Source organism: Martes martes (assembly GCF_963455335.1).
Source record: "Martes martes genome assembly, chromosome: 8".
Lineage (NCBI taxonomy): Eukaryota > Metazoa > Chordata > Mammalia > Carnivora > Mustelidae > Martes > Martes martes.
In genome coordinates, this window is record NC_137895.1 from 117,171,853 (window position 1) to 117,197,980 (window position 26,128).

Consider the following 26,128-nt stretch of genomic DNA (forward strand, 5'->3'; position numbering starts at 1 on the left):
CTGACAGGTGTGATGTAATATTTCATTGTGGTTCTGATTTACATTTCACTGATGAGCGATGGTGAGCATCTTTTCATGTGTCTGTTGGTCATCTGGATGTCTGTTTTGGAAAGTGTCTATTCATGTCTTCTGCCCATTTCTTAACTGGATTATTTGGGTTTTTTTTTATATATATTTCAGAAACTAACCCTTTATCTGACATGTTGTTTGCAAATATATTCTCCCATTCCTTCAGTTGCCTTTCACTTTTGTTGATTATTTCCTTCACTGCGCTTTAGTTTTTTATTTTGATGAGGTTCCAATAGTTCTTTTTGCTTTTCTCTTGGCTCCTTATATAATGGAGTATTACTTGGTGATTAAAAAAAAGAAATCTTGCCATTTGCAACAGTGTGGATGGAACTAGAGTGTATTATGCTAAGTGAGGTAAGTCAGAGAAAGACAAATATCATATGACTTCACTCACATGTGGAATTTAAGAAACAAAGCAGATGAAGAGAGGGGAAGGGAGGGAAAAATAAGAAAACAGAGGGAAGCAATCCATTAAGAGGCTCTGAAAGTAGAGAACAATCGGAGGGTTGCTGGAAGGGAGCTGGGTGAGGGGGGAGGGCTATCAGGGTGATGGGCATTAAGGAGGGCTCTTGGGATAAACCCTAGGTGTTGCATGTGGGTCATAAAATCACTGGATTCTGCTCATGAAACCAGTGCTGCACTCAATACTAGCTCGAATTTAAACTGAAAAAATTCTATTTCGGGTGTACGAGAGGATTTGATACACACACGCATAGTGAAATGATTATTACTCTTAAGCTAATGAACATAGATCATGACTTCATTTATCTGTCAGCAGAGCCCCTGAGATCTACTCTCTCTGTTCATTTCCAGGATTCAGTACAGCATCATTAACTACAGTCCTCACGCTGTAGCTTAGCTCCGTGGTCTTATTCATCCTACATAACCACAACTTGGTACATCTGACCAGCATCCCCTCGTTTCCTCTCTTCCCGGGTCCAGGTAACCACCCTTCTACTCTCTGCTTCTACATATTTGACTTTTGAGAGTCTACATATGCATGAGATCATGCAGTACTTCTCCCCCTGCCCCCATGTCTGGCTTATTTCACTTCGCATAATGTCCTCCATGTTCATCCACACGGCCGCCAAAGGCAGGATGGCCTTCTTTCTTATGGGTGAATAATACTCCGTTGTACATACACACATCACCACGTCTTTATCTGCTCATCCCTCCGTGAACACTCAGGTTGTTTCCATATTTTGGCTATCATGAATAATGCTATTCTTTTTATTTACTGGCTCCTTAGGGTTCAGAATTTGTCCAAGCCTCTGTCTTGTCTGGGATAAGATGGGTCATTCTAGGTCATTGGACAGTCCTTTCTGAGCTTCAGCTCCTGGCGCTGGGCCAAGACAAACTTCAGAAACAGGAAAAGCCTTTGACAATGTTATTTATTAAGCAGGCAATACTGCCTATGGTGAAGGATAAGTAAATTCTGTTCTAATCACCAAGGCCACAGCCTGTGGGACGTCCCGAGGGAGTCCGGACTTCTCACACTGCTTTAACTCAGTGTTCCTTGAAAGAGCTGGTTATCAATTTCAAATTCAGTCAGCTGGCAGGCTGGGTATAAAGAGAGTGTGATGGTAGAAAGCAGTATAGCCAATCTTCCACATTATCCCACCAACACACACACATTTATGGAGCAGATAAGGCATAAATCTGGGGTACACAGAGGCAATCAGATGGTAACAAGTGGGAAATGTGGGTCCCAACATAATTTGCCACATCTATGGTGTTGGGGGAAAAAATAGTGACGGGATCATGCTTTCTGTGAACTGTATTCCCTAGGCTAGGCAGATGATTTTGCAAATGAAATTGGAGAATGCGTTTGCATGCGTGTGTGTGTGCATGCGCGCATGTGCTCACATGCACACAGGGCAAGGTGCTGGGGTGGGGCCTGGGCATCTGATGTGAATGTCAGGAGAGAAGTGTTCTCAGGTTTAAGATATCTAATTTATTTATTTTTTTACTTTATTTATTTGACATAGAAAGATCACAAGTAGGCAGAGAGGCAGGCAGAGAGAGGGGGAAGCAGGCTCCCCGCTGAGCAGAGAGCCCGATGTGGGGCTTGATCCCAGGACCCTGAGATCATGACCTGAGCCGAAAGCAGAGGCGCAACCCACTGAGCCACCCAAGCACCCCTAAGATATCTAATTTAGAAGAAACTCTCAAATAATCGTTTTTTTCAATGACACATTTTCCCTGGAAGAAAATCTAGAGCTGTTCCCATGATTTTATCTCAGGGGCTAAAGACCAAAAAGAGGGTCTTCTTCAGACCCACTTTTAGGGAAAAACTCAAATCTGGTGGCTCATTACTGCTACTGATTCTAGGCACAGTAATTCCTCACTTGAGTTAAAAGTTAGGAGAAAACGCCAGCTCTGAGAGAGAACACAGTTGAAGATAATGGGGAAGGAGCCAGCAAGAGTCAGGAGCAGCAGCCCCACAGGTCTCCGGCAAGTAAAAAGAAACTGTTCAGAACTCCCACGTTGGCTTCTACACCCATGGCGGCTCCTGGGAGAAAGTGTTATCTTCTCTCACTGAGAAAAGGAATTAGAAAGGGAAAGTAAGGAGCGCCCTGATGGCTCAGTGGTTTAAGCCTCTGCCTTCAGGTCAGGTCACGATCCCAGATTGAGCCCCGCATCGGGGTCCCTGCTCAGGGGGGAGTCTGCTTCCTGCCTCTCTGCCTACCTGTGATCTCTGTTAAATGAATAAATAAAATCCTTTAAAAAAAATAAAAGAAAGGAAAAGTAACTGGGAATGTGTCTGAGTGAGAGCATGAGCGGGTAGAGGCCAGGTGCTTGGCCTGTAAGGAAGACGAGGGAGGAAGGGTTCAGGGGCTGGCCAGGTCTGGAAGGTTCTGCTGGAAACCATACCAGACACTGAGTCTTCTCCTGCTCCATTAGTAATTTATCTCTTCTCCACATCTTTCCCTTCAGGCTCTTCCCACCCCACCAACTTCTGTTTTGCCTAAACCTTAGAAACGGAGGATTTGCCAAGCCCAGGGAACCACAGAATCCATGTGGGTATCGAGTTGAGGGGTCTAAGGTTACCTTCTATGGTCCCACCTGGGACCGGCGATCAAGGACGCACCCTCTGCCTGGGCTGATGCCCCATCCCTACCGTGTCCCACCAATGGCCCCTTTAGGATAGGATCCTGTTCCGTACTTGCTCTCCCATCACTCTGGTTCTGACCCCCTTTCCTGGCTGGGACCACCCCAATGTAGAGTCAACCAGACTCGTCTTCCCTGTTCCAAACAAACCTGGCGACAGCCGTGGGCAAGACGGTTATTGCAAGGAGCGCCCTGCGGCCGTGGGAAGAGCGCTTGCTTGCTGCCTCGGGAGGGGAAACTCTCAGCGCAGAGCAGAGGCACTGTGCCAGCAGCAACCCGGTGCACACACAGAGAAGCTGTCTTTAAAGCATCAGGGCAGACACCGTCCTGGCCTCCCTCCCTGCCTCCTCCCTGCCCGCCCTGCCCGCCCTGCCTCTAGGCTGACAGAGGGCTGTTTTCCTGGAGGAGAGGTGATCACACTCCGTGCTCCGCCAGCCTCCGGCGTCTCCCTCCTCTCTTCTGACACCACCCAATGAAGCCTTCATCCCCCCCCCCCCCCCAGGGCCGACCTTCAGCTTGCAATCCTAGTCATGCTTCGGGGTTCAGCTCAGAATCTCTCCTCCTTAGGAACTGTCCCGACCAGCCCGGCTGCTGGCCACTTTCAGTATTTATGGCCTGTGCCACCTGGCCCCACACTCAGGCCCCAGTGTGTTGTGCTGAACACAGCAGGGATGCCAGTGGTTTGTGGAGCCAGGCTCCCTGGGTTGGAATCCTTCTTGGACCACTTGGCCAGCTTTTTACAACCTAGAGCAGGCGACTTTGGTTTTTGTGTGCCTCAGTTTCCCCACGTGTAGAAGAGGAAGTTAGCAGTACCTCTTTCTGGTCCTGAGGCACAGCCCCTTAGATGACCCAGTCCCTGCGTTTCATCCTGTCAGGCAGCCCCTTTCTGCCTCTGACTCACTGGGCATCTCACTCTTGTCACAAAGAACTTTTCCCTCCCCTTGTGCTTCTGAGACTGGTCTGGTTCAGTTCACCTGCAAAAGCCTGGCTGGAGTATCATTCTCAGCGTCTGTCCCCACAGGACCCTGCACAGACGGCTTCCTGCTCTGCAAAGGCAACATCTCCAGCCCGAGACACCCCCGAGGACCCCGAGAAATGCTGCACAAGTCGTTCCTCTGCTAACGTCGCCGCCTTCATCTGATTGTGCAGATTGGGTCTCCACCATGTTCTGCACCTGCTGGTTGTGTGGGAACCGAAGGGCGTGGGCCGAGCCTTTCCCCTCTGCGGAGTGGCTGTGTCACGCAGATTACATGGCGGGGCAGGGTGGCCTGTCAGCCCTGCTGGGTTATCGCTGGCGGCAGGAGCAGAGACACTGCCCCAGCTCAGCCCTCCGACTGGGGGGCCAGCATCCTGTTCCGAGAGCTCTCCGGGAGGCAAAGAGGCTTGTTTGGGCTGCTCAGAGGCCATGTGTGAGGGCGGCTGAGGCCATCTTCTCTTCAGCAGGCCAATGCTAGGGCATCCACGGTGCCTAAATGCCCTGTTGGCCCCTCCATAGAGTCTGACTTTTCACCATCTTCCTAGGGCTACTTCCTAGTAAATCCTCTCTGGACCTCCTGAAAGCAATTTATCCTTAGGTGTCAGGCCCATTGTCAGGGGATTTTGCTGCTGTTTCTGAGCTGCCTCTAAGTCCAGGACTGCCGGCAGACAAAGAGAGGAAAAGCAGCCAGTATGTGCCGCCCGAGAACCTTCCACGCAGGGCTTGCTGCATTCCAAACTGGGACCCTATTGTTTGGCATCTGACTTAGAGAGCACAGCTTTTTACACTAGTGCTCCCTGCGACACAATGTGAGGGGGGAGAAAAAGAACTCTCTCGCTTTCAACACCCACCCACAACACTAACCCCCAAAAATCACAGCTCGGGGAACCAAACAAGCTCACACGACTGCTGTAGGTATAGCTTCCTTTCCGTGCCAACTGTTCTCCCTGAAACATTCTCAGAAGCTCTGACAAGCTGTCCTTCAGACTCTCCTCTGGCACAGGCTCCCAAAAAGGACTCAGGCCACCTCCCGCTCAAGTGCCATCCATCCGCCCTAAAACACCCCGGCATGCCAAGACACCACACACGAACACCGAACACGTGTAGCTGGAGGAGATGATCACGGAATTGCTAATTCCTCTCATGCACACAGGCATGCATGCGCACGTGCGCGCACACACACACACACACTCCCGTGCACATGCGAATCACACTTGGACCCACTGCATCTATCGACGTATTTAGTACAAAACAAAGCTTCACCGTCAGATTGGAGGGCACTCCCCATGGGCAACCACCCTCTCCCCTCTCTCCGCTCCCCAAGATGAACAACGACAGCATGAAAATAATAATACAAATAACATGCCGGCTGGGCCACGCACTCCCAGCAGAAAAGCATTTTCCTGGCTTACCTGCGGGGGTCATGAACTTCCACGGAAAACTTCTTCTCTCTGAAATACAGGTTTTCCAACTGCCTCCATTGGAATATCTGCACAGAAAACAATGCGGTTTACGTTCGGGAGTGCTTGGCTCAGGGCTCTCCTCCTCGCTTTGCGGCTTAACTTCTACAGCTGGCAGCTTCCTTATCAAAGCAGAGACCGCACAGTTGTTTGCAAGTTCTCCGCCTCTTGGTGCAGACACACACACACACGCACACACACGCTGCTCTCCAATTCAAAACCCGGCAACGTGGGTGTGGATTTTCCTGCAGGTTTCTTAACGGGAACAAAACAAGTTCTTTGCAAGTTGTTCCCCTCTGCTTTGCCTTTGTTGCTTTACCCAAGACCGTGCCCAGCTCCGCGGACTTTTCCCTCCAAAGACCGGGCGAGCGCGGGGCGAGCGGGGGCGATAGCAGGGCGGCTGCGGAGCGGGGAGCAGGGGCGCGCTCAGAGGGGAGCGGGAGCCATCTGCGCGCAGCGCTGAACTGAGCTTCCTCCCTCCAGTGCTGAAATGGGAAGGCGGTCAAATTCCCAGCCTCCCATCGGGACTCCACTTCCTGCCCACTAATGTGTAAGAGCTCGGACTCGCCCAGGCGATCCGACTCGGGAAGCTTCCCCGCGAAGGGCGGGGGCTGCTGGAACCTTATTTCGGGGCAGGCAACTCGAGATATCAATATGAGCTTGTCAAGCCCCTGTTTCTTTCCGCAGCACAAAGCAAATCCAGAGTCCGGCAGCCGGCGGGACGCTGCCGCCGGGGGCTGGCTGCCATCAGAGAGGGGGAGGTCGAAAAGAGGCCGTTTTGCGAAGTGGGAGGGAGCGAGTTCCTCCCTCTGCCCAATGTGTGCCCTCGGGGTTCTGGTGGGCACTCCTCCTTGCACGAGGGAGCCTGTTAACAAGAAACTGCAGGGTCTGGGAGTGATTAGGGCAGCAGTTCCGTAGGGGGGTGGGGTCCTTTCATCGGAGGAAAAAGAAAGTTACTTAACCCTCTGGAAAATGTCAAAAGAGGTTAAAGTTATGTGCACACAGGTTTGTATTTCTATTCTTTATGCTTCTGTTTGATGCACTCCGCAGCCCCTTCTAAGCACCTAGAATTTGAGTTGATTTTGCCCAAAGTAGGGTAAAACGGGAATCCTGGGCTTCCTCTTCATCTTGGGAGCGGCTGATGCCTCCCTGGGGTCTTCTCTCCCGCATTGCATTGAGGCATGTGCTTTTCAGGGTCTCCTCCTAGCCTCCCCCAAAACCCAGTCCTCTCTGCTGGGGTTCCTGACACTCCCTGACCTACTCCTGTTTTTGCCTCCTTAGAGATGGGATAGTGATTTCCCTGCGACCTGTCAACCCTGCCCTTCCAGACCCAGACACGCCCACTAGTCAGGTCTTGGCCAAAGGACTCCACCCCTTCGTGGAACTGGGCTGGAAGAAAACCTGCTTCAAGAATGCCTGCATTCTTTTCTTTTCACGACCTGCTCTGCAGCATGTGACAATTATTTTGTCTGCATAATAGGAAGGAGGTCATCTACTCTTATGACTCTTTGGTCCACAGTTCAAAGACCATTTTGCTCTGAAGCCCAAGGAAAACTGTACTTCTCTTTTTCCTTTAGCGCTGGTCCCAAGCAAGCGGGTAGAGAGACATTTCAAAGCAAGCTAGTGACCCAAAGCCCTACCTTGGCTCAGACAGCCGCGTGTGAGGTCACGGATGAAAGTTCACCTGAGCAGAGCCCATTATTACTCAAGTCACAGATCTGAGTCTCACGCTCCTGTTGGATGCTCTGCTAAGCTCAATCCCTCAATGAAATACCTTAAGTTCCTCTCTGACCAACCCCCTCCCCCACTGTTAGATATTTATAGACATTCCCCCTGAACTTTGCCAGACACAAAAACGCCCGATCTAACAGACCCCAGACACTGACCTCCTAGACTGGAGGTAGTAAGTCTATTGGACTCAGCGGCCAGGCACGCACGCTCTGGGGTCTGACTGCATCTGGGTGAATGCAGGGTCCCTGCATCTATGTTGTTTGACTTTAGGAAAGCGACAGCATCTCCTCCAGCCTGTTTCCCCATCTATAAAAGGGCAATAATGCCCTTCTAAGGTAGAAGCAACAGATCCTCAACATGCTATCAGCACAAAAGAAGCGCTCTAAGAATTAGATCTTAGTGTGATTCCTAATTGTTCTTTCTTCTTCCAAATCCTGGCAAATAACAGAAACACCAAAATAATTTTTTTCTTAAATTTCTGAACTCAAGAGCTGACATCAGTGTTTAAGAAAAATAAAATGTGATTATTCCCATGCTGGAAATCCTTGACTGAAGTGTATAGAATTATTCCCCTGACCCCCTCTCCCATCCCTCTCTGAAAAATGCTGTGGAGGGCAGCTGGCTATTCCCTCAGCGGGACCCTCAGCCCCACGCCGCACCCATCTTGGCTATGACCGGCTTCACGGGTGTGTGCCATGTGCTCAGCAGAGCCCCACACTTGGTTTGGTGTTCTGCTGTTTCCCTCCCACTAAGTTTTAATCAAGCGGCCCCACAAATTGTATCATTGGCCCCAGTCTTTGGTCCTGGCTGGTGCTCAGGTCACAGGCTCGGTGCTGGGCTGGGCAGCACTTAGGGTCAGGTGCCTTCTCTGAATCTGATGGGTGGACCTCCAGGGCTTTCTCCTCCTGGTCACAAGGAAAGAAAACAAACCTGGCGCTTTGGAACACCTCACCTGGGCTTTTGTGTGAAGCCCCTCCCACCGGGTGGAGGACCTGAGCAAGGAGAGCCCTTGCTCAGAGGGCTTGGCTCCCCGTACCTCCTCTGTCCTGCTCCTCGAAAAGCAGAAGGCAAGCCGAGCCTCAGCTGTGGTCCCTGGCGGCCTGGCTCCTAGCATCTCTCTAGGAGGCTATGTGCTCATGGACATTTTCTAATAAGGGACGGGGCACGGGCTCTCCTTCAGGTCTGCTCTAAGCAGGGAGCTCGTCTGCAAATCAAACACTGGGAAGGGAGCGTGGGAGTGAGGTGAATGATGGACAATTTTTTTAGGACAGAATTCCACTGGGGCATTAGCAGGGTCCCAGGAACAGAAGAAGAGGTGCTCATGTGGGAACAGGACCTGATCCTTTTCGCCTCACGCAGGAGGGACTGGGAAGGCTGGGGGCCAGGGTACAAAGGCAGCTCACATCTCTCCACCTCCCCAGACCTCCCTGAGCATGCAGGCAGCTGCTGGCCACTAGGGCCTTCACCCCTTGCTGGAAAGGCACTGTCCCTTCCTAGAGGCCTAGGCTCTTCTGTCCCCAGGCCCCTGTGCCCCTGAGCTCAGAGGCCCAGCCTGCTAAACCCTCCACTCAAGGTTGAGTGGAGGGTTTGACAGTTCAAGTAGCGAGCAAACAGAAGATTCTCGAGCTTGCCTCCTCTCTGTTAACAGGGTCCACGGGACGCCGTTGTGCCGGTTTTGGAGGCAGCCCCAGATCATCCATGTCATTTCAGAGAGCCTCCCTGGCTTGCTGCAGCTGTCCTAACCCAGCTCCCAGGTAGAGCCATCAATGAACTTTGTGAGGCCACACAAAGACACATCACACACAGACGATCATCACTGCTCGGCTATTCCCTTATGATTTTGCATGACTTAGGCCCATGAAGCTAATTAAAAGCTAACATACTGGTTTATCAATAAAGGATTTATTAATTAATACCTATTAAATCAGGCCTTTCTAATGCACCTGGGCATCTTTAAAGCTCTGCTAACATCACTTCTTTGATCTTCCAGCACCCCCCAAGGAGAACAAGTGGGAAATTTTCTTCTTGGGGAAAGTGAGGCCCAGAGAGATTAAGGGGTGCTGCCTAAGGCCACACAGTGAGTCAGGGAAGGAACCAGAAGCAGGAATCAAGGGCACCTGGCCCATTACTCTACGCCCCTGTCCACATGGGCCCACCAATTAGTGGGAGCAGCTCTTACTTACTAATGGCTGGTTAACTTTATGAGTGGAATTATTTTTACAAATGAGCAACAATGGGACCGTGAGGAGGAAGTATAAAACCAAGTCTTGTGCATCCTACACAGTGGCTTTTCTTTCCTGTTTTGCTGTACATGATGACAAATACTACTTCTTTCTCCTCTTAGAGACCTGGATTCCTCTGGTTTCCTATACAGCAAAGCCTCGCTGCGTTGCAGCAGCTCATGAAGGACTAACAACCAACAAGAACCAGGAGTAAAAATGGCCTTAATCATGGGGGCCTGCCTTGAAAACAAAGACTTGGAGAAACTGTCCAGTGGTGGTTTCATTGACATGGTGTCTGTCACCCTTGAGGGGACCACGGTGGGTACCAGATGTGGTTTGTAGTTTTTGCCCCAGATAGGTGACTCCCAAGTGACGACAGGTCCTCCACTTCCACCTTCTAATGTAGAGAACAGGAGCGGAGAGACGTTTATCCTCGGAGAGCAAACAAGAGCGGCTAATACATACCGCCTTTGAGCCCTGTCACTGGACCCCCTATAAACAGTTCATGAGCAGACCTGGATACTGGATCCTATTAGCAAGTCTGTTGGATTCCCACATCCTGTGTATCACTGAAGGTTGGCGCAGAAAACAGCAACTGTCCCCCTCCCCCCACCCCCCGCCCCCATAAGCCCTGTTCCTTGTGGGTGGGGGAAGGCATGGCAGGGCCAAGTGTTTACGGAGTACCGGAACAGCACATGGGTGGTGGACGAGCTCTCGCAATGATGGGACATAAAGGCCTGACAGGAAGCTCGTTTTAATGGCTCTGATTCTTGACCAGGACTTCAGGGAGCCTGTCTTCCTCCTGTCCCTGGGGCTGAGTCACCAAGCCTCTTAATGACCTCTGAGTAACTTCCTGCTTCTACTGGGGTGGGAGGGGGGCACTCGACAAAAATCCCAGCAGCCATCTGCTCCCGTGTCCTCCTTCCACGGATAAAGCGAGCCCAGTGGAGAGAGGTTAGGGGCCAGGCAGAGGTTAAATAAGCAACTGATATCAAGACTCATCCTGGGACTGGGTCGTCCTGGGGTCTTTCTAACACACCAGGAAGACCTGATCATGAGCAGGAACCACACTGTTGCAAGCCGATGGGTAAGGAAATGATTGGAAACGATCCCTTCTTCAAAGGCAGCATCAAGATCCCGCATGCCTTCCAAGCATCAGCAAAGAGTTCTCTTACAAATAGAGTGAGACTCGCAGCCAGGAATAATCTCCGAGCTCAGAATGAAACAAACAAACTAGAAAACTCACTTCCTTGTTTCATTTCTGCTCTGTTCACCTTCTAGGAAGAGGGCTGTCACTCACAACTTGGTGGGCTCACACCATCTACCAGGGTTTGTTCGTGTGTCTTAATAGCAATTGCATAAGGATTCAATATATTTTACAATATATTTTACTTTATGCTTAAAGAAGAGAGCAGAGGCCCTGAGCTTTTAGGCCATCTCTTATCCTTACCCCCACTCCCATCTTTCAAGAAGGGGGTGTCTGCTTTGTGCCAACCCAACCCACGCTAATAGGAAAGAGAAAGAACATGATGCCTAATGGTGTTTGTATTTGTCAGGAGCTCACAATCTAGTTGGGAAGATAAAACAGACAAGGAATAGACTATAGAACAATGACACAGCAATTAACTTTGTGATGGAAGCAAAATCGTCTACAGTTTCTAGCTTAGACTTCTAAAACTCTCCAGAGGCTCCATGCTACCTTATTCAGATAGGGTTCATGCTCCTGCCTCACATAATCAATCATGGCCATCATTTATTCTCCACTGTTTCAGTGTATCATTTTTAGGGGCGATAACTCTGGCTTGGAAGTTGAGAGGCTTCGTGATAGTCCTGACTCTCTGGGTCCCTCTCCTTCCTAGCTGCCTTTCCATAAAATGGGGGGTGTGTGTGCATGCGCAGGGACATTCCTAGATCTTATGCACGGGCTAGAGTTCAGCACTGTAAATCCAGAGAGTGTCATAGGGCTACTCCTTGGAATTTAAAAATAAAGTTGCTTGTCTTAAACACTTCCTATTTCTGAGTAACATGGACTGAAAGATGGTTTTCAAAGCCACACTGTCTACCACTCACTGGCTGTGTATTCTGGTGATGTCATTTCTTTGGGTCTTAGATTTTTCATCTTTGAAATATGACTAATAAGTTGTTGTTTTTTTTCCTCCATAGAGCTGTTGTATTAATGACTAGATATAAAGGGCCAAAAGCAGTGCCCAGTACCCAGCACTCAGAAAATACTAGCTAGCATTATGTTCTCTCCGTTCCATCATTTACACACCAGTATTAGTCTTCATATCAAAATACAGTTCTGAACACATAGTAGCCCAAGGTACCGGTTATATAATTTTTTTTTTTAAACGAGATGGCTAACATGGTAACACGGGCCTTCTAAAAACTGTTTTGTCTTCCTTGGGGTTTTCACAAGGCAATCATTGGCCTAACCCGGGCTCTTGTTCATTGCCTTTCGGTTGGCGTTTGCTATATTCTCTTTGGGATCCTTGGTTCCAGTTATCCAGCCAATTCCTGGATCCACTACAATTCTGACCAGAGTCAGCTTGACCTGTTATCTCAAAACATTGACCCCGGGAAGAAGGCATCTTACCATAATCCGGCTCAGTAGTACATGGAACAGACTATACTGGGAACCAAATCAGGCCCTCCAACATAATAAACTAGGTCCACAGATAATGAGCTTAGGAAGTGAAGAGGAGTATGGCCTTTGTTACCTGCACTGAAGGAGGGCTCCCTGACCTCTCTTCTTCTGAGAGGCCCACATATCCAGCAAGGAAAACAATGACTAATTTTTCTCAGTAGACGTAATGGAATCAAGATGTCCCCCCAGCTGGCTGCCTACTCCTCACTGTCAGACTCCACAAGCTCGGAACTGATTTAGTTAATTCAGTGACAGATGCCCAGATCGCCCAGGCCTTGACCCTTTAATGGATGACCTCTTTTTAACCCATCAGAAACCTCTCAGCTTCCTTTGGCTTAAGAGTCATTACTCAGGGCAGAGAGAGAGAGAGTACTTAACAGGCCCAGAGAAACAGGCCGCTTCCCCCCCACTGGACTACATTGCCTTTTATTTTTCTCCCTGGGCAGGGGGGAGCATCTCTATTATCTTCTTATGTGTACCTTGGTCTTTCTTCTAGAAAGACCTTACCAGAAATCTCTGGCAAAGGTAAAAGCTTTAAAGAGAAGCTCAACGTGTTTTTCCTTCTTATCCTTGGCCTCATGATGTCCTTTCTTCCCTCCTCAGAGTGTGCTTCTGGGGGATGCTGCAGGGTCAGTGTTGAATGGAGCAGTTGGCCAGTGATTCTTGATATCTAGGTCTAGATTTGCTGTCTTTCTCTCCTATCTTAAGCAATGAGCGCTATGGCCCAGTTTTGTGTGGGTCAACCTGAGCTCCAGGCTTTCCTTTAAAAAACCTTCAAGGCTTGGGGTTGGGGCGGGGGTGAGGGGAATGGGTTAAGTAGGAGACGGGGACGAAGGGTGCGCTTGTCACAATGAGCACACGGTGATGTAGGTTAGTGCTAACTTACTAGATGGTACACCTGAAACTAATGTTACACTTATGAAATGAAAATAAAAACTTAAAAAAACAATCCTTCAAGGCTAATCACACCTGCCCTGACTTCTTTCAATGGGAAGCCTCATACAGGGAATTAATGAGACATCTGGCACATCTGGAGGGAAAATGATGAGCATCTTCACCTGCAACGGCAAAAGACCTCTGGACTGCCGTGAAGGGTTTTTGGTTGCTCTGGGGGAAAACCTGTGTTTTTCTCTTGGGGGCGGGGAGAGGGCCTGACCGTCATCAGTCCTCTTATGTCTAGTGGCTCTGTCCAGAGGTGTGGCCTCACAGTAACCCCTGATTTCGCAGGTGGAAGCCACTGGACTCCATGAAGATGGGGACAGGATGGAGAACAGGCTGGCAAGCAATTCTCCATGGAAAGAAAGGTAGACTCTCACAACTAGAACCCTGTTTAAGCTAAAAAAAAAAAAAAAAAGCTGAAGCGGCAGTCCTCTACCTTTAAAAAAAATTAGCAAGGCAGCCAAAGGCTCTTTGGGAATAATTAAGAGCAGCTCGTGTGCACTTTAGCACACCTCAGGCTTCCAGAGTTGGCCGATCCCCCGGGAGGGGGAAGGTCTTGCAGACCTCGGTTTTTGTGGGCTCCAGGAGGGAAGCGGCCGGCTGCCGAGACCCCAGGTGTGAGCTCCGAGCCCTCCTGGCTGGAAGCATCCCAGAGCGGCAGCCGAGCAGGCACCGGACCAGGGCTTGGCAGGCTGCTTTCAGAGGCAGACTGCAGCTGAGAACACTTGTGGTCTTACAGTGGGGACTGCAGCCAGCGGAGGTCGGCGACTGCCCTGCTCCAGCTGCTGGAGGGTCTGGCCCCTCCCCCGGACGGAGGCATGGAGGGGCCGGGGCTGAGATGCCAGCCCTGTTTGCTGGAGCAGTTGTTTCTGTGCCTCCGTGTTCTTTCCCAGAAAGGAGGAGGAGAGGAGGTTTCCTAGAGGTGAGGACTTCGACTCTAGATTTTCTCTTTCCAGAAGGACTGGTCCTATTTTATTAAAAAATTATCTCCTCTTCCTTAGATTCTGAAGTGGGCAGGTCAGTTTGGGGAACTATGCATTTAGGGGAGGTGGGGGGAGCCAAGGAGGAAACAGACACTTGGACTCAGCAGCCAGCTCTCCCCAGGGCTTTCCCAGCCCCCAGCCTGTTTTCCGGGACATTCACGTGAGTACTTCTGCCAAAGCAAGGACCATCCTGTATCACAATGGTCTTTTTTACCCTCAAATATCTTCTCTACCAGGCTGTAAGCCTCCTGAAAGAAACTTTCTGGCACCTAACACAGTGCCCGAGGCTTATCAGGCACTCAACAACGGTCTGTCGGAATGGTGAAGTTTTTGAAGTAGGTATTACGGCAACGGAAGCTCAGAGAGGTTAAGTTACTTTCTCAAAGTCACACAGGTACTGATGGGAGCTAGGATCTGAACCACACTGTGAAGAACTGAAGGGTTGGACCTACACATCCGCTAAGTAGAGCTCTCAATGGGAAGGCATATGGCAACAGGGAAGTGGCAGTGAGGGCCAGCCCCAAGAGCCACAACCCAGGAAGCACAGCCCTTCCCCCTTCCTGGCAGCCTTGCCTGAGCTCTACTCTCTTCCACAGGCAATCGGGGACATCTATGGTCGAGAGGTGGACCTCGCCAGACCTGAAGGGACTCCCACAACTCATTCTGCCTACAAACTGTCTGAAGTCAGCTGGAGGCTCCTTGTGAGGCTCCCCGCCCCCATCGTAGGGTCTTCTACCCCACCCGCAGGCGCCCACGTAGAACCCCAGAGAGCCAGGTCTGAGGGCCTCATGACCGCGTTCTGGCTGTGCCAGCATTCGGGGTTCAACAGGCTCACACTTTCAGGAAGGTGAGGTTAGCCTGGGTTTCCCCTTAGAATCACGCTCATTAAGTAAAAACACAATCTCACAAAACTCCCTGAATATCGTATGGCTCAGCAGAAACGAGCTGCTAAGGTCCCCCCAAGACAAAGGGAAGGTTACTGGAATCAACAAACACGGTTTCCCAGCAGAGGGTTTCCTGCCTGAGAAAGAAAAGGCATCCAGACTCGCGCCAGCTTGGCTCATGGCCCTGTAGGAGTTCAGTGATGCATCCCGCATGTCCTAGGACCGTTAGCTTTTTGGGTCCTTTTGGTCCAAGAGACAGAAGAATAAAATCGAGGGAGGGTCCAGATGGAAGGAACTCCTTATGCTTTCATCTTTCCATCAATAAGCCTAACGTGTGAAAATGCTGGTGCCCCCCTCCTCCCTTCCTCTTGCTTCTAATGGGCTCCTTCTCACTGGAGTCCTCAAACCCTGCCTTATAGGGGTGACGTGCTTGTCCTGATGTCCACGAGGCCAGTGCAAGTGGACACGTCCCCGTGACTGGCGGTGGGACACAACACGCTAATGCTCAGCTCTACTTTCACTCGCTGAGCAGCTGTTTATGGAGAAGCTATCATGAGTCAGGCACTGGGCTAGGCAGCACACAGGCAGTACTGGGGAGAAAAAAGAAAAAGAAAAATCTCTGCATTTTTCTGAGGGGGGAGGTGGGCAAATGAAACTACACAGTAAGGAAGGCGAAGCAAAACAGGTTCCAACGAGGAACAGAAAGACGATGGAACCGGAGCTAGTAAGGCGGTTCGGGGAAGGCATCACTGAAACACCACTGGAGTCCTTTCAGAAAGAAACTAGGGGGCGAGTCATTCGCTCTAGGAGAGGATATGGTGAACACGAAGGCCCACGGCACCACTGGTGGGGGTGGGTGTGTTTGCTACAGTAATGCAGAAAATGTGGAAGGAAACATTAGATGACAACAAAATATCCTTCAGCCATAAAGAGGAATGAACTCCTAATTCATACTACATAACACGATGACCCTTGAAAACATTCTTCTAAGTGGAAGAAGCCAGACCCAAAGGATGCAGATACTAGGATTCTACTCATACCAAATATCTAGAAGAGGGGAATCCACAAGACAGAAAGTAGGTTCAGGGGGCCTGGGGCTTGGGAGAGGACATGGGAGGGACCAAGAGCTCCCTGTGGCTTTTCTATAAAAAATTAACCAGTTTGACTGGTCAATCCTAGTTTGGATTAATCACAAATCACAGGATGCTCTTTGGCTAAAACTTCATAAAGCTAACTATTTCAAAGGAGCCGGCAGTCCAGGACAAAGAGCCCCTGATCCCAGGGGGCTCCCCTTCTCCGTAAGAAGCACCACCAACCTGTCAGAAGGTTCTCCTACCAGGGCCGTCTGCTTGGAGTTGCTGTGGTGGCCTCTGTGGGTGACAACAGACCCCCCCTCCCGCCTCCAGCCCAACAACTCTGAGCTGTGAGGGTGAAGGCATCTGGGGCGGGGGGTGGGGGGGCGGGGTTGTTCTCCTCCGAGGCTGCGGGACCTGTAGTCTGTCCTGGAGTTGGCTGGTGGGAAATCTGGTTAGGGAGCTGGTTTTTATGGTTTTTCAAGCCCCACAGCTGTAAGCATAAAGTCAATGATGTACCTAAACATATTCACGTGTGCAGACACGTGGAGGCAACTCCCTCAGCTGGGGCTCCTAATGCCTCCCACAGCCAGGGCTGGGTTTGGGTTTCCAGTCAACAAGAGGCCTAGAGAGATAGGCATTCAGAACCCCTCCGTCTCTCTGCGCCCCCAATAAAAGGCCAGAACAGAACATTCAGCACAAGGAGGCTGAGTCTGCTCTGCTCAGGGGGTGTCCATGACCACATCTGATGTTAGCAGCATACATCTAGCATTACATACATCATTCATTTCTAGAATGAATGTAGGGACTGGTGAGGGGGGCTTGCAAAGCCCCACGGAGCCATCAGAACACCTGTTGGTGATGCTGGGAAGAACTGGCTGGTCGGATGGCACGGGATTTCACCGGCCATGCCCCTCTGGAGTTGCCCCAGTTGTTGGCTCAACACAGGCTTGTGACGAGCTGTGCTGTGTGAGGGTGACAGAGCCCCAGCAGAGCCATGGCGTGGGATTTGGAAATGGAAGCACCAGCTGAGGCTTTAAGATGATCTTTCTTTTCAGAGGGACCAGTGAGCAGACCACCCTGTAGTGGAGGCCAAGAAAGGGTCAAGGGCAGGCTCGACAGGCCAGCACAAGCCTTGGTCTGCCCTGACAGCCCTGGCTGGTCTGATGTTGTGGTGGGATTGCTCACTGGGGCCACTATCTATCACCTAAAGCATCCTGGTTTTGGTATGATAATCCTATGGTCACAGATCCTCTATGATTCCACCCAGATGAAGTGCCCAGACTCACAGGTGCGCAACAACAGTGGGTCCCGGGGGGAAGGGATGGGCCGTGGTTTAAGGGGACAGACCTTCAGTCTTGCACCGTGAAGGAGTTCTGGAGACTGACTCAACGACAATGTGGATATACTTAACACCAAGGAATAGGACAAGTAGAAGGGTTCCAATGGTAAATTCTACATGCATTTAATCACAAAAAATTTTAAGCCTCATAGTTGAGATGGCTCTGCAACTCCTCACCTTCAATTGGGGTATAAAATGTTTAGGGGTGCCTGGGTGGCTCAGTTGGTTAAGCCTCTGCCTTCAGCTCAGGTCTTGATCTCAGGGTCCTGGGATTGAGCCCCGCCCGCATTAGGCTCTATGCTCAGGAGGAGCTGGCTTCTCCCTCTCCCTCTGCCCCTCCCCCTGCTGTACTTGTGTGAGTTCTCTCTCTCTCTCTCAAATAAAGAAAATCTTTAAGGAAAAAAAAAACATTTAGAAAGGTAGAAACTGAGGGAGAATATTAGGGGGAGAGAGGCGTGCTGTGAGCTTTCCCTGTCTGGGGAGGGCAGTGGAGGATGTCTTCTGCAAACCTACTAAGAGAGAGCTCACTAGGGGCACCGGAAGAGCTTGAGGGGTGCCTTCTGAAGTTAGGGTAACCAAAAACGACTGCCTCACTTCTTGCTCCAGAAATCAAAACACTGAGAAGCAGGCTGGCCACGTGAGCTGGAGAAGGGAGAAGATTTAACTTTAAGCCAAGCTTGGAGCTTTGGTTGTTAGAAAGGACTGGACACTCTAATTACTTAACGAAATCAATTTTGCTAGTCAAAGTGACTGAGGCTTTGTGCTTATTACTTAGAAGTGATCCGACAAGTCAAAGGACTGTCCCTGTTTTCAATCTAGGGAGGAACCCATTTCTAACAAACAGTATGCAATAAAAGAGATTTGCCTTTTGAGAGTCCCAGGTGATCGCTGCTCTTGTTAGACTAGTGAAGTCTTTGGGTTTTCATGAGCCAGAGAAACCAAATCTATTTCTGCGTCCCTGCTGGCTTGTGGTTCCTTCTGGAGTGGGTGGGGCTCTGGGACGCTCCTTGCAGGGGTCTAGGATCCAACAACAGCATTTGGTTTTCATTTGCTTCTTTAACTTGCATCCAAGGTCAGTGGGGCTCCCTGAGTAGCGGGAATCTGGTTCTGTGACTTAGAAGAGTCAGTTTCCAGGGGGCTGCTGGCCAGGCTGCCTGGGTGTTTATTAGCATGTTATAAATACCTAGGCTGGTATTTGACCCCTACTCTCCACACACCACCGTGGATGTTTATATGGCCTCCGCTGCGCTGTCATATGCTCCCATCCTCCTCCGCAGGACGAGAAGCCTGAGACCAGGCTCGGTTCTGGGAAGCAGTTGAGCCCTGGGAGACCTCACGCTTTACGGAAGGGACAGGTGTGTCACTCAGGGAGAAGAGCTGCCTCTGCTCATCTCATCAGGTCTCCCTTGGGCTCTGTCTGAACCGGCAACCATCAAAGACAGCCAGGGGTTTGCCTACTTAGAAATGGGCATTTTCTCTTTCTACCACTTTCTTCCGAGGAAGTGTTGCCCTTCATTCCTCCTTCTGTTAACTGCTCCTTTCTAGTTCTATGATGAGCTCGCCCCTTGCTTCGTTCTCTTCAACTGTTTCTAGTCTCCTGACTCTCCCCACCTCAAGAGTCCTGTCTATATTAGCTGTCTTGCCTATGAGGAATCCGAGGCCTGGAGAAGTGACTTGTCTCACAGCCCTAGAGCTAGGACTCAGGTGTCCTGACTAGCAGGCCAGCTGTCTTCCCACTACAATTAACGGCAGGAGCGGGGGACCAGGAACGTGGTGCCCAAAGGTCTAAGCCAGCCCTGGAGGTTAACCCCCACAGCCAGTACCCCCACCCCCGCCGGGAGCATCTGGCTGGGATCTTCAGGGCAGAGGGCTCCCACCTCTATGGGGTGCCTTCCAGCAGCTCAGCCCAGGAGAGCTTGGGATCTGCCTCTCCTAAAGGAGTAATTACGTTCCTCTCCTTCCGTAGGGCTGCTGAGAAACTGCTCTCTCAGGACAGCTTCTTTCTAAGGATGATCCCCCTGGATGGGGCAGTACTTTTATTTTCTGCTCACAGACCTCGTCTTCTGCCAAAGTGCCCATCTGACAGCAGCACGAGTATTGTGGGACAGTTTCAACAAGAACGCAACAAGATACAAGCTGTGTCCTTGGAGCTTTGGGTAACTCAGGACGAGGCTCTGACACGGCCTTCACAGCGACTTGTGTGAACAGATGGACCTTGGGTTCCCAGATCCTATGACCAAGAAAAAAAAATCGGTCCTCTTAACAAAGAGAGATTGTTTGCTCTTTGTGGCAATTCTGCCTCTTGCGCTCGGTATAAAAGAGGCCAACGATATTTCCTATGTCGAGGGCCACAGCATTTTTAGAGAGAAAGTAAAACTCAGATGTTAACATTCAAACGGAGAAAATATGACTCTACCTCATGGCTTAGTCTCCATTTCACAGATATAAAAAGAGAGTCCCACAGAGTGAAGGGGTTATCACCACTTTTTTGAATATGCCGGAAGGACTCACGGACACGGAGTACCGAGTCCCACCCTCTGAGTGTCTGAGTGCACAGCTCAGGCAGGGACGTGGAGTGCGCCCTTTTCACAGGTTCCAGGGTGGGGGGCTGTGCTGCTAGTCCATGGCCATGTTCTGAGAACCATGGTTGTAAAAGCCACATGCCCTATTGACTAGTCTCTCCCTCTTGGACTGACAGGCTCATCCCCTCTGGGAATTGCCCTCCACGGTAGGGAGCCACTTTGCCAAGGTCACGGCCCCTTCCCTGTGGGTCCCCTTCTTCTAGTGATTGGGGATTAGGCTCGGCCCCCCGTCTCAGGTGGTGGCTCTGATGGCTCCTCCCGAGCTCCAGAGCTTGGTCCAAGCCTGCATCGTAGCTCAGGCTCCCTCTCTGCGGGGTCCTGTTTCCTTCCCCTGCCCCACTGGCGTTAATCTCAGAGTACTTCCTCCGTGCAAATCTGCCTCCGACGCTGCTTCCCACAGGGCCTGATGTGCCCCTTCTTGGAGGGAGGGTCACTTAAACGTCACCTGCTTGGCGAGCCCAATCCTGATCATCCGCCACTCCTCCTTATTCTGACTTGTCTTTCTAGAACTGAAGACGCTGACACCGTGCATCCTAGACTGACTTCATATCATCATTGGACCATCTTCTCCGCTGGGCCGCACGCGCTGGGAGAGTAGGGACCTCTTTCGTTCCCTCCAGCACCACCTGGCCCACAAGCGGCAGTTCTTGAACAGGAGGGAGAGACTGGGATTCCCATGCTAGACAGAATTCAGCCATGCCTCCTACTGGTGCCTTGAGGACAGGAGGTCTCTCTCCTATTTGGGGAAGGGCATTTCAAATTCCTTAGAAGACAACTGCTTTTCCCCCTTTCTCTTGGGGAGTTCGGATGGCAAACTCAGGGAGTGCTCTATGTCCCCACCTACCCCATCACCCTTCCGGCAGGCCTGCTCCCCAGCTTTGAGGCAGGCCCCTCTTGATGACCCGTGGTCAGGGCCCATCGCCTCCAGTCCCTGCACCCTTCAGGGTCCACTCTGCACCGAGGGAGATCTCTGAACTGATAGGGGGCAACCAAAGGAGGTCCTCTGATCCAACACTGTGAAGGAGCAAAGGCTGCGAAATATAAGGAAATGCTGAAAGCATGGCATGGGGTTCTTCCTCGACGCAACACACTGGGTGCGGTGTCCAAGAGGGATATAGACGGCGGAATTGAGGGAGGAGCCCACCCAGGGCCCTCCAAGGCAGAGGGCTCAGCAGCCCGAAAATGAGTCAAGTGCCTCCAAACAGAAGCTGAAAAAGAGGTCGACAGTGCACTTAATGGAGCGCTTATGGCTGAATAATGGAAGCAGGCTAGCTCCACTGGGAGTCAGTTCACAGATAATGGAATATTTCCTGTAAATATTATTTCGTCTTCCTGTCTCATCATCAAAAATCTTTACTAATCTGGGGAGGTGACAGTAATGCATCAATTCCCTGAGCTAATGCCCCTGCTTCTGAAATACTCTCAGGAACTGTAGGAAGCTCCACTGGCTGCTTGGGGACACAGGGCAGACCATTTACTCCGGTTCCTTCTCCAAATGTCTCAGAGGGGACCCCACGGAGCTCCTAATTGTGCATCTAAGTGTACATAAAAGCGCCCCCTAATTGCATATCAAATAAATAAGTAAATGATGTCTGCTGAATATGTAACAAAGAGCATACTGCCATTCCTCCCCAGCGGGCAGACCTCATCAGATGCGGGCTGGTCTGCGGGCCACAGCCATAAATGAGGATGAGCAGATATCGAACATCCCTTCCGGGGGGGTGGGGTGGTCCTGGAGCCACATGTCTCCTGCTGTTTGTCCTCTAATGCTTATAGCCTCAGACAGAGCCCACAGGAGGGAGGACTCACACCCTCCTGGTGCCCCATTTGGAAAGCCTTTCCTCTTGTAATTTATGATGGCTTCTTTTTTTTTTTTCTTAAAGATTTTATTTATTTATTTGACAGACAGAGATCACAAGTAGGCAGAGAGGCAGGCAGAGAGAGAGGAAGGAGGAAGCAGGCTCCCCGCTGAGCAGAGAGCCCGATGCGGGGCTCGATCCCAGGACCCTGGGATCATGACCTGAGCTGAAGGCAGAGGCTTTAACCCATTGAGCCACCCAGGCACCACTTTATGATGGCTTCTAATGGTTCCATGGCTGGGGTGTCCACAGCTTTGAAGGGTGCAGTTACAGCAGCATGGCAGAGAAGCAGTTCAGTGTGGCATTGGGCGGGAGCAGAGTCCTGAGTGTGGGACACCCTGCTATCCCAACACCTCTGGTTCTCGCACTCCCAGGAAGGGACGGGTGGTCCCAGAGATCAGGCTTTCAGACTTTCTCAGTTTTGTTCTAAGGAATGCAAGGTTCTCCTCAAAAAGAAAGAACCCTATGGGACAGATTTCTTCTAGCCTATTCATCTCTGCCCCGTGTGACCCAGTTCCGTGAGAGTTAATAACCGACGTCTCCTCGAGATCTGCCACATAATTTTCATTCAAGTGATGTCCATAGCATGTCATCACATCACCACCGTCACCGTCACCACCAAGAGTCCCTTTACATAGCTGGCACTCGGTCTTCTTTTGATGGCTTAGGTCTCTTTGTTCAGCTGTTAATACAAACTAAGACGGAGCTCAAGACCGACTTCAAGCGCCCTTCAAGACTGGACCATGTTTCTCTCTTCCCCAAGGCCAGGAGGATGGAGCTAACTTCTGAGAGCAAGAACCTTGTCCTTAGGTAGCGCTCCCTTGCTCCACAGTGTGCACGTGCAGAAATGGACTGTGGTAGCTACAGGAGCAAATGCACTAAGATAATCTCTGCAGCTGCAAGATTTTGTTTCCGGGCCACTGTGACCCTCCTTCCCCTTCTCTCACCAGGGCCGAAGCCACACAGGCAGATGCGTGGACAGTGCGGTTCCGGTACACGCAAACCACGTTCTCAACGGTGTATGAGAACTGTCCAACCATAATGTGAGAAGAGAGGTGAGCTGAGGCAACCAGAGGGAGGTTTCCAAGCATCAAACAGTATTGCAGTATGAACAGCCTGGAGTTCAGGTGTGGAGAGGCAGGCACAGGGTGGGAGGGAACAACACGTGGCTGGGGAAAGGGGAGAAGCAGAAGGATTTGCTGAGGAGGTGGCGGAGTATTTAAGAGTTTATCACAGATTTGGATCCGTAGCCTTGGATACTGTTTGGGGTGCTCCCTAAGCTTCTCAAAGGGACTCATGAGTGCAAGCAAGGGCTCATGTTCTTGGATACGTGTATGTAGTGTAGATTCCTATTTTGATTTCGTTCTTTTTGTGGATTTTTTCGTTTTTGGTGGGCTATTCTTCTGCAGATGCAGTTCTAAAATACTTCTGGGGGCAACCTGGGTGGTGCAGTCGGTTGAGCCTCTGACTCTTGGCTTCGGCACAGGCCGTGATCTCGGGGTCCTGGGATGGATGCTCAGCAGGGAGTCTGCTGGAGCTTATCTCCCTCTGCCTTTCCCCCCACCGCCCACAACTCACGTGTGTGCTCTCGCTGTCAAAATAATTAACATCTTAAAAATTAAAAAAAAAACTTCTGAAGTTGGCTTTGAGCTTCTGAACATACACAAAAGCGAAAACACCATTTTCAGGTGTCCCCGTGTGTCTAGCTGTTCCTGCCACGTGCGCCCTGAGGACAAAGAAGCGGGTTTTCTCCTGATAAACAGGAGCGGCTTGTGTCGGGGGTTGTGCATCTGCAAGCCGGAGCCCATCTGTTAGACGGCAGTGGGAGCGTGTCATTAGGAAAGGACTTCCATGTTCTCTCTCCTCCGCCTGTGAGGGACTCTGTTTTACTCCATGTCCCCCAAAGCCACCAGGGTCTCAGAGTGACAATTAAGCAATTTAGGGAGACTCTGTGACCACAATGGCAAAGCGCACCCAACAGAGACACTAGAATGAGCCAGGGTCCAGCCCATTTCTGGACAGCGATCAGCTACCCGCCGCCCTCCTTTTCGGTGGATCATATGGAAACACTTGAGTGTGTTCTCACAGGCAGCTTCTGAGTTCCTCCGGCTGTGTTGATGGTTTGCTGATGCATACCAGAGGATGCCTCCGGGCCCTCCGAAGAAAAGGCAGCAGGCTCAGCCTGTCACTGCCGCTACTTGAATGTTGGCTCTTAGAATAGCACTGCGTGTGATGGAGCTGCTGGAACTGGGTCAGAGTGTCAGGCTAGCTCTGCCCCAGCTGGAGGTGCGGCTCTTGCTGCAGAAGGGCCTCCAGGTGCGCAGAACTGGGCGCCACTCCCAGTCTCCTGAGCTGTGCTGGGGGCCCACCGTGGTGGAGCTCCGCCTGGGCCCTGAGCAAGAGTGGCGATGCTGCTGGAAGGCCATCCTCCCGAGGAGCTGGCCCCGCCTTGAGCCCTGGGCTCTCCACGCGCGGAGGCACTGCCAGACACACCTGCCGAGCTGGCTGACCTCCCCGGAGCTGGGCCAGGAAGTGCAGAGGGCTGCAAGTCCTAACTCCAGGGGTCCTGACTCCAGCAGGCCTGGGGGGAATAGGGAACTGGCCACTCAGACAGGCATGAGTGGAGCGGCAAGGCAATGGCCCCTGCATGGGCAGTTTCCTGTGAGTTTCCAATACTCACGGAGACAAAGCAGTGCCTGTCCAGGACTCTGGAGACTGACTTTGTGCACTTTCTGTGTTACTCCGCTTCGGCAGGCAGTAGCGTGCAGGCGCAGCTCCGTGAGTGCGCAGCTCTGGAGCTAGGAGTGCAGCCTGCGTCCCCAGAGGGTCATGGGTGCCTTTCCCTGTAAGAGACGTCCTCTTCCGACCTTGCTGATATTGGGAATGAGGAGAGGGAAGAGTTCCCTGCTGCGTTCCTACCATGGCTCCGGTTTAGGTCTGGTTTCCTGTGGGTTCCACCCCGCATCTTTGCAGACAAGAATACTCCTCCGGCTAATGAAACTCAGGCATCTCTTCCTCGCCCAGCCCTTGCAAATGCCTGTTCTTATTTCACGGGCAGACTGAATTTCTTAAAGAGGACTCCCTAAATGACATCGGGTTCAGGGCTGCACCACCTGGTCTGTCCCACAGTGAATGTCATGGTGGGGAACCCAGCTGAAGTCTGTTCACAGCTACTAGAAATTTCTCTGGTGTGTCAAGTGTCTCTCCCTCTCCTGTGCCCATTCAATCTCTGGTTCAGTTATGCTTTTGGAAATTCTTCACACTCTGGAGCTCCCACTGGATACCGAACTGCTTACCTCTCACAGCAACCCAGATGTCCCAACACGCCTCAAACTCTGCAGGTCCTAAACTGCCCTTATATCCCATGCTCTGGCTGGGAGGCATTCCAGATGCCCTCCTGCTCTGACGGCCACCTTCTTGACCACACAACAGACCAATCTCACCTACCTTCTAAACATCACCCTATTACTGAGACCCTGTGCCCCCGCCAGTTCTGGCCTATGCCACCATAGTTACATCCCAGTTTGCAGGTTCTGTCCTGTATTTCTCCAGCTCATCCTCCACACACTGCCAGACCAATGCTTCTAGGACAGTGAGACTCCCATCTGGCTGCTCCTCCACATCCAATGTTTGGTGGCTCTCACTGCCTCAAAGATGAAACCCCCTTCACAGAGCCTTCAGGGCTCCCCAAGCTGCCCAGTGGGGCCTTGTCAGCCTCCTCTCTGGCTGGCCTCCTCTGCCTCTTGCTTCCAAGCCCAGTGGAGCTGTGTGCTTCTCCACCTGGCATGCTGCTCTCCTTCATGAGGCTTCCATGCATGCTAGCATGCCCGCCCACCCAGTTCCTCCTGCTCCCACTCTGCTGCCTGTGAAGACTTTTCTTTCCTCCTTAAGCCCAGTGACTCTCCTTCAATTCCTCATTGACCCCCACACAGACTTCTCTTAGAGCACTTGGTGACACCGACACAATTATACACCTCACTTCCTGACAACCTGGCCGGGCCTTTATACCTACCTCTGCACCTTCTGCTCAACTTGGCACATAACGAGTATGCAATAAATATTTTTCTGAATGAACGAATGAACGGTGACTTTGGTGGTTTTGTTGTCCCTCAATTAGTAATAGATTCAAGAATCTCAACTACTGGGGCACCTGGGTGGCTCAGCCAGTTGGGAGTTTGCCTTTGTCTGGGGTCATGATCTAAGTCCTGGGGTCGGGCTCCAGGCTCAGTGGGGAGTCTGCTTCTCCCTCT

At 51.2% G+C, this 26,128-nt stretch overlaps 1 protein-coding gene across 2 annotated transcripts in view; it reads right to left on the bottom strand.

Annotated features, from left to right (window-relative positions):
• The window catches only part of FRMD4A (FERM domain containing 4A), a 465,015-nt gene that overhangs the window by 58,221 nt on the left and 380,666 nt on the right, over nucleotides 1–26,128 (bottom strand). For both annotated transcript variants that reach the window (XM_080810510.1, XM_080810511.1), the window contains exon 12: nucleotides 5,569–5,645. In XM_080810510.1, the coding sequence (XP_080666636.1) occupies nucleotides 5,569–5,645 (77 nt within the window). The remainder of the gene's footprint in view (nucleotides 1–5,568; nucleotides 5,646–26,128) is intronic.